General features: G+C 34.8%; 2 protein-coding genes across 3 annotated transcripts in view; one reads left to right on the top strand and one right to left on the bottom strand.

Moving 5' to 3' along the window:
• Nucleotides 1-10281, top strand: part of LOC129003292 (uncharacterized) — a 56813-nt gene extending 46532 nt beyond the window's left edge. Inside the window, exon 19 of the mRNA XM_054431582.1 lies at nt 6308-10281. Within this exon, the coding sequence (XP_054287557.1) occupies nt 6308-6643 (336 nt within the window). The 3' untranslated portion in view covers nt 6644-10281. The remainder of the gene's footprint in view (nt 1-6307) is intronic.
• Nucleotides 10282-10543: 262 nt separating this feature from the next.
• The window catches only part of LOC129002872 (lysophosphatidylcholine acyltransferase 1-like), a 43330-nt gene continuing 40526 nt past the window's right edge, over nt 10544-13347 (bottom strand). Inside the window, exons 8-10 of one of the 2 annotated variants that reach the window (XM_054430976.1) lie at nt 12991-13110; nt 12024-12123; nt 10544-10763 (exon numbers count right to left, since the gene is read on the bottom strand). In XM_054430976.1, coding sequence (XP_054286951.1) covers nt 10681-10763; nt 12024-12123; nt 12991-13110 — 303 coding nt within the window. In that variant the 3' untranslated portion in view covers nt 10544-10680. The remainder of the gene's footprint in view (nt 10764-12023; nt 12124-12990; nt 13111-13347) is intronic. The other variant, XM_054430977.1, reaches the window with a different exon arrangement.

Genomic DNA, 13347 nt, shown 5'->3' with positions numbered 1-13347 from the left:
CTTAGTAATATATCTCCCAGTCAATCAAATCCATAGCATTTAAGTAGATAAACATTAGATTTTTTCCCTTTTATACTCAGTAAATTAAATTCCTTTTTTTAAATTAAGTAGAACAATTTCTTATTATTAGTAAATTCATTTAGATCATAAGTATCAATAGTAAACTTAAGTAGAGTAGTCGCGATCAATTTTTACCGAATATTTAGGGAATATATCAGTGATAACTAACATCAAAATAATTAATCATCAATCAAAACAATCTCCAAATTCACATCTGAGTAAACGTATCATCAACCTCATATCAACTTCAAAACCCAACGCATTTCATCCACCATTAAGAGGCGTCCAGCGATATAATTAGCGCCCCGAATTTAGTAAGGGCTCAAGAGCTAATTACGAAATTACGTCACATCACATCACAACAGTATACCTTCAAGAACTTCAGAACACTACTCCAGCTTCATTCATCAGTTTACACAACTTCATTCTTCATTCTTCATTCTTCCAACTACTCAACGTCAAGAAACTCATCAAACTTCAGCAACCTTCCATATTTACCAGCAATTACCAGCAATAACCAGACTTCAATACATCCATCTAATTTCATCAACCTTCAGTATTTCAACAACATTCCCAAATTCATCATCAATCATATATCCAACTTCATCAGCCAACAGATCTTCTCAACCCAACTTAATTAAATCTATCACTGATATACGCCCGCCCACATTTCTTAGAGCAGGTTTAGATTAAGCAATCCCACCAAACATAGTTATAAGAAATTCATTCAAAACCATAGTTACCTTTAGTTTATAAAAAAAAAAAAAAATAGTTAATAGTTTATAAGCAAGACCGACACACATTATAACCTCAAATGAGTCAAACCAAAAGGAGTGCAGAAAACTGTTGGAACATTTCCACACCGACATCGATGTCACAACGACACAATCTCACGGCGAGCACAATAAAAAAAAAAAAAAAAAAAAAAAAAAAAAAAAAAAAAAAAAAAAATTTCTTCGTCCTTCATCTTTCCCAAACCCCAAAATCACCCCAAAACTAGGAAAAGAAAAAAAAAACAAACCCACCGGGGGGAGGATGTAGCGGATCGCTACAATAGCGCAAGTCACATGACTACGATGCGCGCGCAGTCACCCGGGTAGGCACGCGCAGCGAACCAAGAGCAGTACAGTATAGTGTCGAGCGCCTGGAGCTGTACATCTAACTGGATAAGTAACTGTAGCCTAAGATGTCTAGCTAATAGAAGTAGGGGTTGGGGAAGGGTGTAGGTTAGGGCAGGAGTAATTAAATTATGTAGTTTATTAGATTCTCGAAGGGTCGTGGTCTGGCAATTAATATCGTAAATTAGAATTCACATTTGCTAAGTCTAGTAACCTTTTTCACGAATTAGAATAAGTCCATATATATATATTTCTCTGTTCATTATATTATAATTAGATACTTTAAGAACATAAAAGCTGGCTGTGATAGGCAGCTAAGGTAATATTGTGCACTTTGACGAGCTAAATTAATTCCTTGCAATAGAGTTGGGTTTCGACAGGAAATGTGCGTGATTTGGCAGTGGTTAGAGGAAGATATATAGGGCCCAGGTATCTTCATTTACACTCATACTACACCACATCATCACATAACTTCTATATTCGTTTGGAAAACGTCAGTAAGAGGCAAGTCTAGACTGTTCCTATGTCTGCGCGGTCCATCACTAGTTACTTTCTTTACTTATTTTTTTTTGAAAGCCTATGTGTCGATTATGTATCTTGAGCAATGTAAAATCAAGATGACGTTGTTCAAACTAAGATATAAATTTGGACTTCCTTGTGTGACCAAAATGGTCGCCTACAGAGCAACAGAAGAATCTACAATTTCTTATAAAATCAGTTTTATTGACATTTGCAGACGGTTTTATATAATTGTTTTAAGGAAACCCAAAATCTATTGGCAATCATAAGTTAATATGATTTGAACTTTTTGCCTTATACAAATGAAATACCATGTGCATATTGGTCCTCTGGTCCTGTTAATACAATTTTTTGAAGGGTTTCATAGTTTTTGAGGGTGGGACTGGAAATTTAGACTATATTAAAGATTTGCATTCATAGTAGAACATTATATACTTTAAGTAAACCAACAGAAAAAGATTGTTTAAAATTTTCAAGTTCATTTTAGAACAAACTGTTTGCTCCGCCTCCCAGTTAACTGAGAATTTCAAGAAGTAGAAACATATTAAATAAATAATAAGTGAAGTTAAATATATCCCACAGTGATTTTAAAAAACATTACACAAACTTCACGGATGCCAATATACTTCTAACAACCTTACTAGGAATTTCCTAAAACTGATATTGCACGTTGAAATAGGTTTATCTATCTATCTATTCTATTCTATTCTATTCTATTCTATTCTATACTATTATAAAGAAGAGGGGGTGTCTGTGTGTGTGTTTGTATGAGCTAATCTCAAAAAATACTGATCCGACTATGCTCAAATTGCACACAAATGAAGCTACAGCTCCTAGGATACATATAGAACTATTACCGCTTCGATATTCACCAAGGGCTTTGCCCCGTGGGCTTTCAAAAATCTGAGATGAGAGATTTAAAAGTAAATATTGATTGATGGTATCCATGGTAACAAAGAACAAACCTAGTAAGTTTAAAAATGTAAACAAGCAGAACTAACTGTCAAATTGATTTTGATTTCTCAATTCAACACAGCTGGTTCAAACCTTATTAAATACTGCATGAATATTAGAACAGAGAGGGTAAGGATTATAAATTTAAAATAATGATGTCACTAGCCTGAATTTATTTAACATTACCTAATGGAGCTGTCAAACCATATGTTAATGTAATTTCATTATTATAGGATTGTTTCAGTTACAGTACTTCATTTGTTTATGATCTAACTATACTGAGTCTGTTATAATATTTGTGAAATGTTGTAATATTATTTATTTATTTTTATAATAATTCATTTTAAAATAAATCATTCAATGGATATAGGAAATAATCAACATTCTATATTGCCCTATCAACCTAGGCCCTTATCCTGAGTTATGGGGTATATTCTTTTGATTTATTTGTTTGTAAACAGTAATATAATCCCCCTGCCCCAGCAAACCTATAGACTGAGCCAATTCCCGTTTGCCTGATTATAATTTCACTAAAATATGTTAGAAAATTGCCCTATTAACATGTTCCCTTAACATGTTTGGAACTATTGTGATAGGTTTTCGTTTACAGTGCATACCATTAAACACATTCTTTTATTATAGGTATATGTGTGCCACACTATAGGATACCGTATAAATTAAAAGACCATATTTTCTTAGACCGTTTCCTCTCCCATCACTGCAATGATCATGTTCTACTTATATGCCAACCCCGTACGAAGGTCGGGTATTCTACTAGTTATTAATAAAGTTGAGAATACTAAAGGTTCTACAAAACAAAACATTGAATAATAAAAATACATTAGTATGAAAGTAACAGATAGATTGACAAAATTGTAAAACGATCGTATAATATCTAACAATATCAAATTATTTACAGTATCACGGTTACAACTTTTAAACTACTTTTGTTATGACTCAATGTTAACCTCTTTAGGACCTTTCATTTTATGCTTTTGTTAGTGGGGACTGGTTAAAACACCACAGTAGGTTTTACAAATATGATTTTGAGATGATATTATAATCTGAACTAGATTATGCGTGTTGATAATAATATGTATTTTAATTTAAGTACTTTAATTGATTCGGTTATATGTTTACCTCATATAACATTTGAACATGGATTGAAACATTAGATGTCTTTGGAATACTCTGAGAGTGAGAAGCAAAACATAACTTTCAGCAATGATGCATCGAAATCTACCTTTACTGACTGATTCAGAAATGTAATTGCAAAATATTCTGTCAAGATGACTAAAATGTTAAAAAAAATAGATGTATCAGCACGAAATAGTTTGTAAGATAAAAAAAGCAGTCTAGGACAACTTATATAGCGTTCTAACCTGAAACATTGTTATCGTTTCAGTGTACAAATTCAATTGATACAAAATAACTACGTTACCAATTATTTATGTTTGTAAACAAAAATCAATTTTTTAATGGTTGCGTAATAGCTATTTACATTACAAGTGTAGTAAGAGCGTTTTTACTTCACGCAGGTGAATGTTGTGCAACGAGCGGAAGCGAGTTGCATAATTCACCTAAGTGATGTAAACAGCACGCTCTTGCGTAACGTGTAACGTACAAGATTTTACCTGACCCGACAATAAACATGGGTTTACGTACAATATTTTTCATTATCCATTTCACTCATCTTCTATCAGTAACGTTCTTTTACTAACAAAAGCTAGGTTAGGTAGGAAAATACTTTAAAGCATAATAATAACATTCAAGCGCACAGCTGATTTCTAGCGTTGAACATCGTTGGCTCCATAGAGTTATATTTTTTAAGTTAAGCACTCAATGTTATTTAAATGGGTTTCTTTACATCACCGAGTGAGTTTTTGATACTTTACATCACTCGAGAAGTAAGGAAGTTGTATACATCACGCTTGGGATAGGGAAGTTTAACATGGCGGGTTAGGTAAATCAATTTAAATTATTATTTACTACACAAATTATTTGTAATGCAAAACATTGTTCACCACTCGGAGCAAAAGTATATTATATTTATGGTACTTAAATTGTTTTATAGTACGTGGCAGTATAGTATTATTAGTTTATTAGTTGCTTGTTGCACTGTTCTACACACTGCTCAAGCTCTACAGCTCATTAAGTGGCATCCTGTCCACACACTGTTGATATATACTGAATTGTGGCATGGTGCCACTATTTCGAGTGTAGGCTGGCGCGAGAATTGGCAACGTAGCATTAGGAAAGTTATAGTTCCGGCGGACGGCGCGAGGCGCGCTAGCTACCTGTATGGTTTCGTGTTCCACAATTCGGTGTGTACCTGCGCTACTTAAACTCACATCAACGAGTTCAAAAATACTCAATTGTGGCATGTGATGTTTAAACGACGTAATAATGCTGGAAAACCTCAAAAATGATCGAATTAGCTGTGGCACCCTGAAAAAGGTGCCACAATTTTTGAAGGTGCCACAGTACGGCCGTGTGCCTGTGAAGGATGCCACTATTCGGTGAATACAAACACACACACACACACACACACACACAGACATCACTTCAAAAACCACTTTTTTGGGTTCAGGGGGACCCAAAACGAATATATCCACTCAAAACTCAAACTCGAAAATTTTGACGAAAACAATACTTTCTCCATATACTATGGTATAGGGGGAGAAAGTAAAAATCGGAATTTCAAAAAAATCCGGGTTTGTTGCAAATTAGCCTAGTATGTTAGGGTTTCATTAAATTCTGAACAAAACCATACAAATTCCCATTCCCGTAAACATTTTGGTTCAAAGTTATTGTAACTTATGTTATTTTCCCATAAAAACCCATGAAGAAACGGAAAAATTGATTTTTCAGAAAAAAAACCAATTCTGATTGAAATTTGTCTGTTATGGTTGTTATAATTCTAAACAAAGTAGTGCAACCCCCCCCTATTCCTGTAAAAACTACAGCTCAAAAGTTAATGCAACTTTTATGCTTTTACTTAAATATCATAGTTAGTTACTCTCCTCGCCAACAAATGATAAAGGTTGTTGACAAGCTAATAGGAAAAAGTATGTGTCAGATTGCCGATACGGTTTATTTAAAACTGTGTTGGGTTTTAAGTTACTAGTATAAAAAAGCAGTATTAGCTTCAATAATCATAAATTGTGTAATGAATGGGTGTCATTGTGACTATAATCTGTGATCATGGCACCATCTTGAACATCTTTGCAACCATAAGGCCATCAAAAAACATAACCCCCGTTTTAGGTGCCATTATAAACGAGTACCGCATACGTAGCGCTATTGTCAACATGTCTCGCAGTCACGGCGTCAACAACTCCCGTAAGCACAGAGATGTCACCATCGTTTCCTGGGTTAGCGGAGCCATCGACCATCACAGACCATCGAAACATCACTTGCAGTTAATTGTGGTTATACGTAATAATTGTCACCCGCCATACTGGCAAAATCTTCCGCGATCACAGGCAAGTCATCATCATTGCACGGGCAAAATCGCAAACATTTGATTCAAATTTGGCCTAATGACCAGGAATGTATTTTTCCCTAACTTTAATAGAATTTTCCGGAACTGTCCATCCCTAAAATCATTATTATTTTATAACTATCTCAAACAATAAATACCTATCTTTTTGCAGGTACTGAAAATCCGCTCGCTCCTAGAAACCTTGGAAGTGGAGCCTCCAAAGGTTGGGTCGGTCGAAGAGTTCCAAGGTCAAGAAAGGATGGTGGTAATCTTGTCTACTGTCAGGAGCAGCCCTCGACTGGTCGAGACTGATTTACGACACTCAGTGGGGTTCGTCTGCTCTCCACGCCGGTTGAACGTAGCTATAACAAGAGCTCGGGCTTGTCTCATCGTGTTGGGCAACCCTCATCTGCTAGCACGAGACCAGTACTGGCGCACGGTGCTGCGTGATTGTGTGAGCCGAGGAGGCTATACGGGTTGTGATCTGCCAGCTGATCTTGATATATAATAGAGATGCGTCAGCTGTACTGTATAATTTGTACATAAGTCATGGACAATCCATTTTACTTAATTCACAAGAACTTGAATTGTTGGGTTAGCAGGGTTGTGCACGTAGGAAAGACTCTATCTTGGTGCAAGAAAAAACATTTTACAGTATAAAAAACTTAGATATTTCTGTTGTTAATTGAGAAAATTGAAACTTTCATGAAAGGATGATTTAGGTTTAGAAAAAACTATGTCTTCAGATAAAACTGCCTGGTTCTTCAGGCATCGTTGGTTCAAAATGCTGTCATTGACAGTGACATTAATTTATCGGGCAGTTGTGTAAAGTTATGGTGTTTTCTAGTACTGAAACGAATCTTTCCCATTAACACGTTGACTGCTAACGCCGGCGTCGCTGCTAAAGCCGACAAAAGTCGCCACCAGACCAACTGAAATATATCGAGTCTGAGTGAGATTAGCCTCAGACGGAGGACGGTTTAATCATTGCCAACCTGCAGCTTAGAATGCGAGCTTTATTTTGTTGTAGGTTGGCACTAAAATTTCCTGTAAAATCCCGTCTGGCAATGCTTTTGTCCACATTACAAAGACACTGACTACGGATCCAGGCAGTGCTGCTACCTTTGGGTGTTTCAGTGAACTATGTTCACTCTTGGGGTAACGCAGCACAATCATCATTGCTAGTTTGTGATTCGTCAGACTGAAATATTTGAATGCCAATTGCATTCGCTTATTCGGTGGTGCGCTGGGGCTTCGCCCGCCAGTGGGGTGCGCCTGTACGTTATTTTCAGCAGTTAACGTGTTAAGGAAAGCCTGCGATCCAAACAATTGTACGTTTTAAACAAATGATTCTTGTCACGTTTATGAGTTAGTTGTTTTCATTTAACTTTTAAAACCCACAAGTTCTTTATTTTACTATATCCACTATGTATATTATTATTTTTTTTTTTATGTTTGTAAGTGTTTTCCTTCAAAGAAGAAAATAGTAATTGTGGTTCAGTTTTTCTTATGTGATAGTTTTTGTATTTACTTTTAGTTTAGGAAAATATTGGAGACGACCATGTCATGCCTATTTATTTAATAACAAAATGGCAATGAATCAGTCTTTTGTGGCAGTTTCTAACCTGCTGTTTACAGTAGGTTTTGATTTACAAAACAATGTTTAACTGGAATATTTAATGTTTCAAAATAATCAAAATCAATTAATCAAAACTGCATACAATCCCTTATGATTATTCAGCAATTAATATGAAATTGACGTTCGTCCATTGCATGTGCGAATTCTTAATTTACCACTGTTTTTAATTAATAATAACTCAGTGTTTGGGTTTTTTGTAACTCAATTTCTTAAATGTCTTTGATACTAAATTAATATAAGCTCCAATACTTTCTTGCATTCTCCTAATGTTCCTTAATTAGTTTTAATTTGTATTGCCCTTTTAATAGAAATAAAGTGCATTTGTTGACAGTCTCGACCCTCGAGCGAAAGAAGACAACCAACTGTAAATTAGAGCAAAATATATTTTTGTTTGTTTTGTTTGAACTGTAAAATATAATTTGCAATAATTTAACTGTCTTATTTTAAGTTGTCTAAATAGTATATAAATAAATTTGACCAAGTTAAATTAGTTCAATATATTTAATTTATATAATGTGGAAAGTGTTTTTATTGAGCACATAATATTTATGAGGTTTATAATCCTTCTATTCATTAAAAAAGTACAATGTACCTTGAATGTATTGTATGCTTAGAATAATTAGTCAATCTAACTAAGGATACAAAAAATCCTAACCCTAAAATCCTTGTTTGTTTGTTTATGATATAATTTTTCAAGAATTTTTTTAGCCCTATAACATTTGTGTACATGTTTTAAATCAACCAAATCAGTAATTACATCTAGCTTTGAGATTTTGATTGCTCTGTTACAGCTGTAGCTAACTAACCTTTGTCACTTTCCACAGAAATATAATATTATTTGAAAATTAAATTATATTTCATATTGATTTTGAAACAAACGTTTGTAAAACTTGAAAAATAGCTATTTACCTTACAAGTGTAGTAAGAGCGTTTTTACATCACGCAGGTGAATGTTAGATTACCGAAGTGATGAAAACACGCTCTTGCGTAACGTGTAACGTACAAGATTTTACCTGACCCGACAATATAAAGGAGGTTATGAACAATATTTTTCATTATCCATTTCACTCATCTTCTAACAGTAACGTTCGTTTACAAACAAAAGCTAGGTTAAGAAAATTCTTCAAAACATAACAATAAAATTCAAGCGCACAGCTGATTTCTAGCGTTGAACGTCGTTGGCTCCATAGAGGTATATTTTTTAAGTTAAGCACTCAATGTTATTTCAATGGGTTTCATTACATCACCGAGTGAGTTTTTTTCAACTTTACATCACTCGAGAAGTAACGAAGTTATATACATCACGCTTGGGATAGGGAAGTTTAACATGGCGGATTAGGTAAAAGTAGTTATAGCCTTGAAAAAATACAGTACATACATGTTTTCTACTTTCTTGACTCTTTCATATGAATAAATATGATTCACAACCATGTGATTTTCATTGTGCGTTTTAAATATACCTACAGTAGGGACCACAAGAGTCTGCAGTTGGTGGCAGCCAATCGCAAGACAAGGCTAGTGCGACGTTGCCATATCGCCCGTTGATGACACTAATTAAAATTAAAATACTAAACAATATTTTCAAATCAGCTGGTATTATTATTTGGCAACAACGCGCGGTTCTCATTGGCTACTTTGAAGTCTCGTGGTAAATAGGCTCCTCCCTCAATTTCAGACTCTCGTGGACTGTACTATAGAAAAAGTAATTTTTTAGTGGTTCTCATGCTAAAATCATGACAGTACACTTTCAAATAATCGAGGTTTTTGGGACCAAAACTAATTCGGTTACTGAGAATCTTGGATAACACGGACGTCTCTTAGATTTTGAGGCTATGGGATAAGGTAATACATTAAGAAGTCAAATACTTTTTCATGCAAAATCTTTTAAAAAGATAAGGTAATGTTATTCCGGAAAACAATGACTCAACATGCTCAACACTTCCCAAATTGAAAGAAAAAATTTAAATACAGTATTTTTAAAATTATGCTGAACCAACATACTACAGTATGAAATAAAAACACAATAAGGTGGATTTTTATGGTTTATAAAGTATAAAATAAAATTACTTTTGGTTTGAGTTTGACCTGTGCTATGACACAATTATGTCAATTTCAAAACATTGTAATAATGACAAAGACTTTCAATAGGTAATGCTTAGGTAATGTATGAGCAGAATTACCATGGCTCACTGCTATTGTTTACATTCTGCCGCCAACTCGTCCAGCTTGCCAATAGTTGGCACTTGGCAGCCAACCTATTACTGTGTGATTTTCATTTTCTAGGTTAATGCAGATCATTCGTGACTGTTCTGTAGCATCAAAGTTGCTTTACTTGTGTTAAATACAAGGGCGAGACAGTACTTGTATTTTAATTTGCACTTTGAAAAAACATGGATCAGCTGAGGGAAAGAATCAGTCAAGTCTTTGAGATATTTTCATCATGAAACCATGATTTCTTTTACTGTCTTCCCCCACCACACTATCTATCATGTTATGTATTTGCTCTGTGAAAGAATAAAACTACTTACTGAAAATCTTACTTGATTTATTAATTTTTACAGTATTTGTTTGTTCATAGCAACTCTGAATCAATGAGCTACATGGCCATTGACAGATACTGCTACTAGCTGTGAACTGCTCATTTAACAAAGTCCTTCTTGAATAAAACAATTGCTGGGTACAGCTGGTCCATATAGATCAGAAATGTCTACTTCAGTATTCAACAGCCATTACTACTTCAGTACTACATCTTTGAGGGTTCACAAGAAACGGCACTTTGTAAAACATAACATTTATTTTTCATAACTTAACTATAAACATTTAACATCTCAGGTGGTATGTACAGTCGCACAGCCTTATCACAATACAGGAGGGGGGAGAGTGGAGGGAGGAGAAGTTTCCAAGGGTCAGTCATTTTTGTTGTGTCTGTTGTCTTCAGTGTTCCTTTGTAACAGCTCCGGCCTTGAGTCCATGAACAACTCAAACTGTTCTGTAATAACACAAGAATGGTTCACAACAAGTAGCAATTGCCACAAAAATTGTTAAAGTACATTTAATTTTTATTTAGTGGAATCGTTGCTGTGATTTGAAGAAAGGTTTAGGACTACCGTTTCACCATTGATTATAGAATTTAATGTCATTTAAAGTAAAGAAATCATGAACATTTAATGACTTAAAAAATACGAACATGTTTATTACTCTTTAGCTTCAGTTCCACTTCTTACCTGCTGTATCAAATATTACCACAGAAAACATACTACTATAACCCAGAATGCCAACCACATGGTAAAAAGCTTTAAGTACTTTGAGAGAGCTTTGCCTGTCAATTCGTAGGCAGCGCTGAGTGCATAGCAACACTCCTTAGAGCGCTACACTTCCTCAGCGCTGCCTACGAATTAACAGGCAAAGTTCTCTCAAAGTACTTAACGCTTTTTACCATGCGGTTGGCATTCTGGGTTATAGTAGTATGTTTTCTGTGATATTACCAAGTTCCAAAATCAATTTTATGATTGCAATTTAAAATAAACCATCTTATCATAATATGTTTAAGGATAGGGATGGACGGGTCCTGAGATTTTGGGTTATTTCGACACGAGGTCACAAAATTGTGTTAGGTAGTAATATTGCTCTATACATAAAAAATTTAGCATTTAGTAAGCTAAACTGCTTTTGTACTTATTACCAATTCAGGCCTTATAACTGTACATAGTTTTTTAAATCCAGTGAGTGATAGTCTGTTTCAATACAACGTATTTTATGAGTCTGAAAGATGTTTTGTAGTAAAATTACACCAGATATAATATTATTTTGTCACAAAGTTTTTCCTACACCTGTAAATCTTTACCCATTTTTGGTTTTTATAGATCAGTGCCACAAACGGTAAAAATTTATTTTTTTGTCTTTTTTGTTAACTGCAATACTCAAGACTTTTAAAACAAACCTTTTTTGCACAGGAAAAAATCCCGTCCCGTCCCGTCCCGAAAATTGGGAAGGAAATACAAATCCTCTCCTGTCCTGTTCCGAATTAAAAATTCAATCCCGTCCATCCCAACTGAGCGGCAAATAAGTTTTAAATCTTTGACTTGTTAAATTTTTTGTTTGAGTCCAAGGGATTATTAATTGATTGTATTACACACATTTTAAACGTTGGTTTTACTTTATCTTTGGGTCAATATGGTCTTTCTGGGGGTAGTGGTTAACTATGGGTTAATCTATGGCAGTAAAAGATAAAATAATAGTTTCAACCCACCTTCAGATATACACCCGTCTTCGTCAGCTGGTATTTGTAGGCTTAATTTAGTTGCCTCCACATCTTCCATTTGAAGGACTAACTTTAGTATCAAAGCCACCTGAAATATCAAAAAAAATAATCAATAACATTATAATTTTGGCTTTTATAAAATCCAAAACCATATTTTACTGTTGTGATGTGTGTTGTTGACTAAATGACAGGGTTTTCATCCTATTTTAGGTTACATTTTATAATTTTCTCGGTCTATTTTGATAGTAAAATTAGAGGAAAAGCAAAAGTTAACAAAATAAACAATACAAATTAGATACATAGATGGACTGTCGGTTTCGCAGGTGAAAACAAGTTTGTGCATGTTTACATGAACATCGAGTCTAGGCGGTGACCAGGGGGCAGCCTGCCCTGGGCGCCGTGGCTGAGGGGGCGCTGCCCCGCGTCTATTTGTATTAACATAGTATTAAAATATGCAAATGCGACTATTACTTGGGGGGGGGGGGGGGGCGCCACGACCATGTTTGCTCCGGGCGCCGCCAACCCTAGGGACGGCCCTGGCGGTGACCATCTCACCTTTTCCTATTGATTCCTTAGAACTGGTGCTACTCGTCCGAAATTGAACAATGTATTAATCAAGAATTAATGATCACAAAAAATTTACCTTTAGGTTGTGTTGCTAGGTTCTTGACGTTATTGAATTTACAGCTCGATGCATTTCACGACTATGTATGGTATCCTCAGGAGCACAATTAAAATATATTAAATTAATATAAAATAATGGTTATTAATTTAAAAATATATATATGGATGATGCCACAAATAAATAAGTAGTGGTGAAATGCATTGAGCTAAAAATTCAATAACGTCAAGAACCTGGCAACGCAACCAAAAGGTAATCTTTCAGTATTATATTAAAACTGGGAATACCTAAATAATTAATGATAAATTTTAAATATTGATAATATTGACCAACCTTGTGCCTACTGAGACGAAAATCATCTCCACACAGTTCAAAGGCCAGAGAAATCATCTCGCTTTGTGTAGTTGATCGTTCGACCATCAATACCGCAAGTAGGTACTCAGCAAAATCAACCTGTATACAATCATGCATCAGTTTATAAAAATTGTACAGATGGAGTCATACAAGACAAATAAAGAGTTGCTACAGTTTCTTGAAAAATCCTGGTTTGTTGTGGTTAATTCAAATTAAAAAAATTCCAGACTCCTTGGAGTAGGTCCTCAAGTTGAGCATGATATAGCATGAAATATAAATCTTGGCGTTACATAATATCTACTGTTTAACATGTTCAATGAGGCACCAAAATTGGCT

Source organism: Macrosteles quadrilineatus, unplaced genomic scaffold (assembly GCF_028750875.1).
Source record: "Macrosteles quadrilineatus isolate MER2022 unplaced genomic scaffold, UCM_ALF_1.0 Scaffold_9__3_contigs__length_116548681, whole genome shotgun sequence".
NCBI lineage: Eukaryota > Metazoa > Arthropoda > Insecta > Hemiptera > Cicadellidae > Macrosteles > Macrosteles quadrilineatus.
The sequence above is the reverse complement of the archived record's forward strand: the minus strand, read 5'-3'. Positions and strand labels throughout refer to the sequence as shown.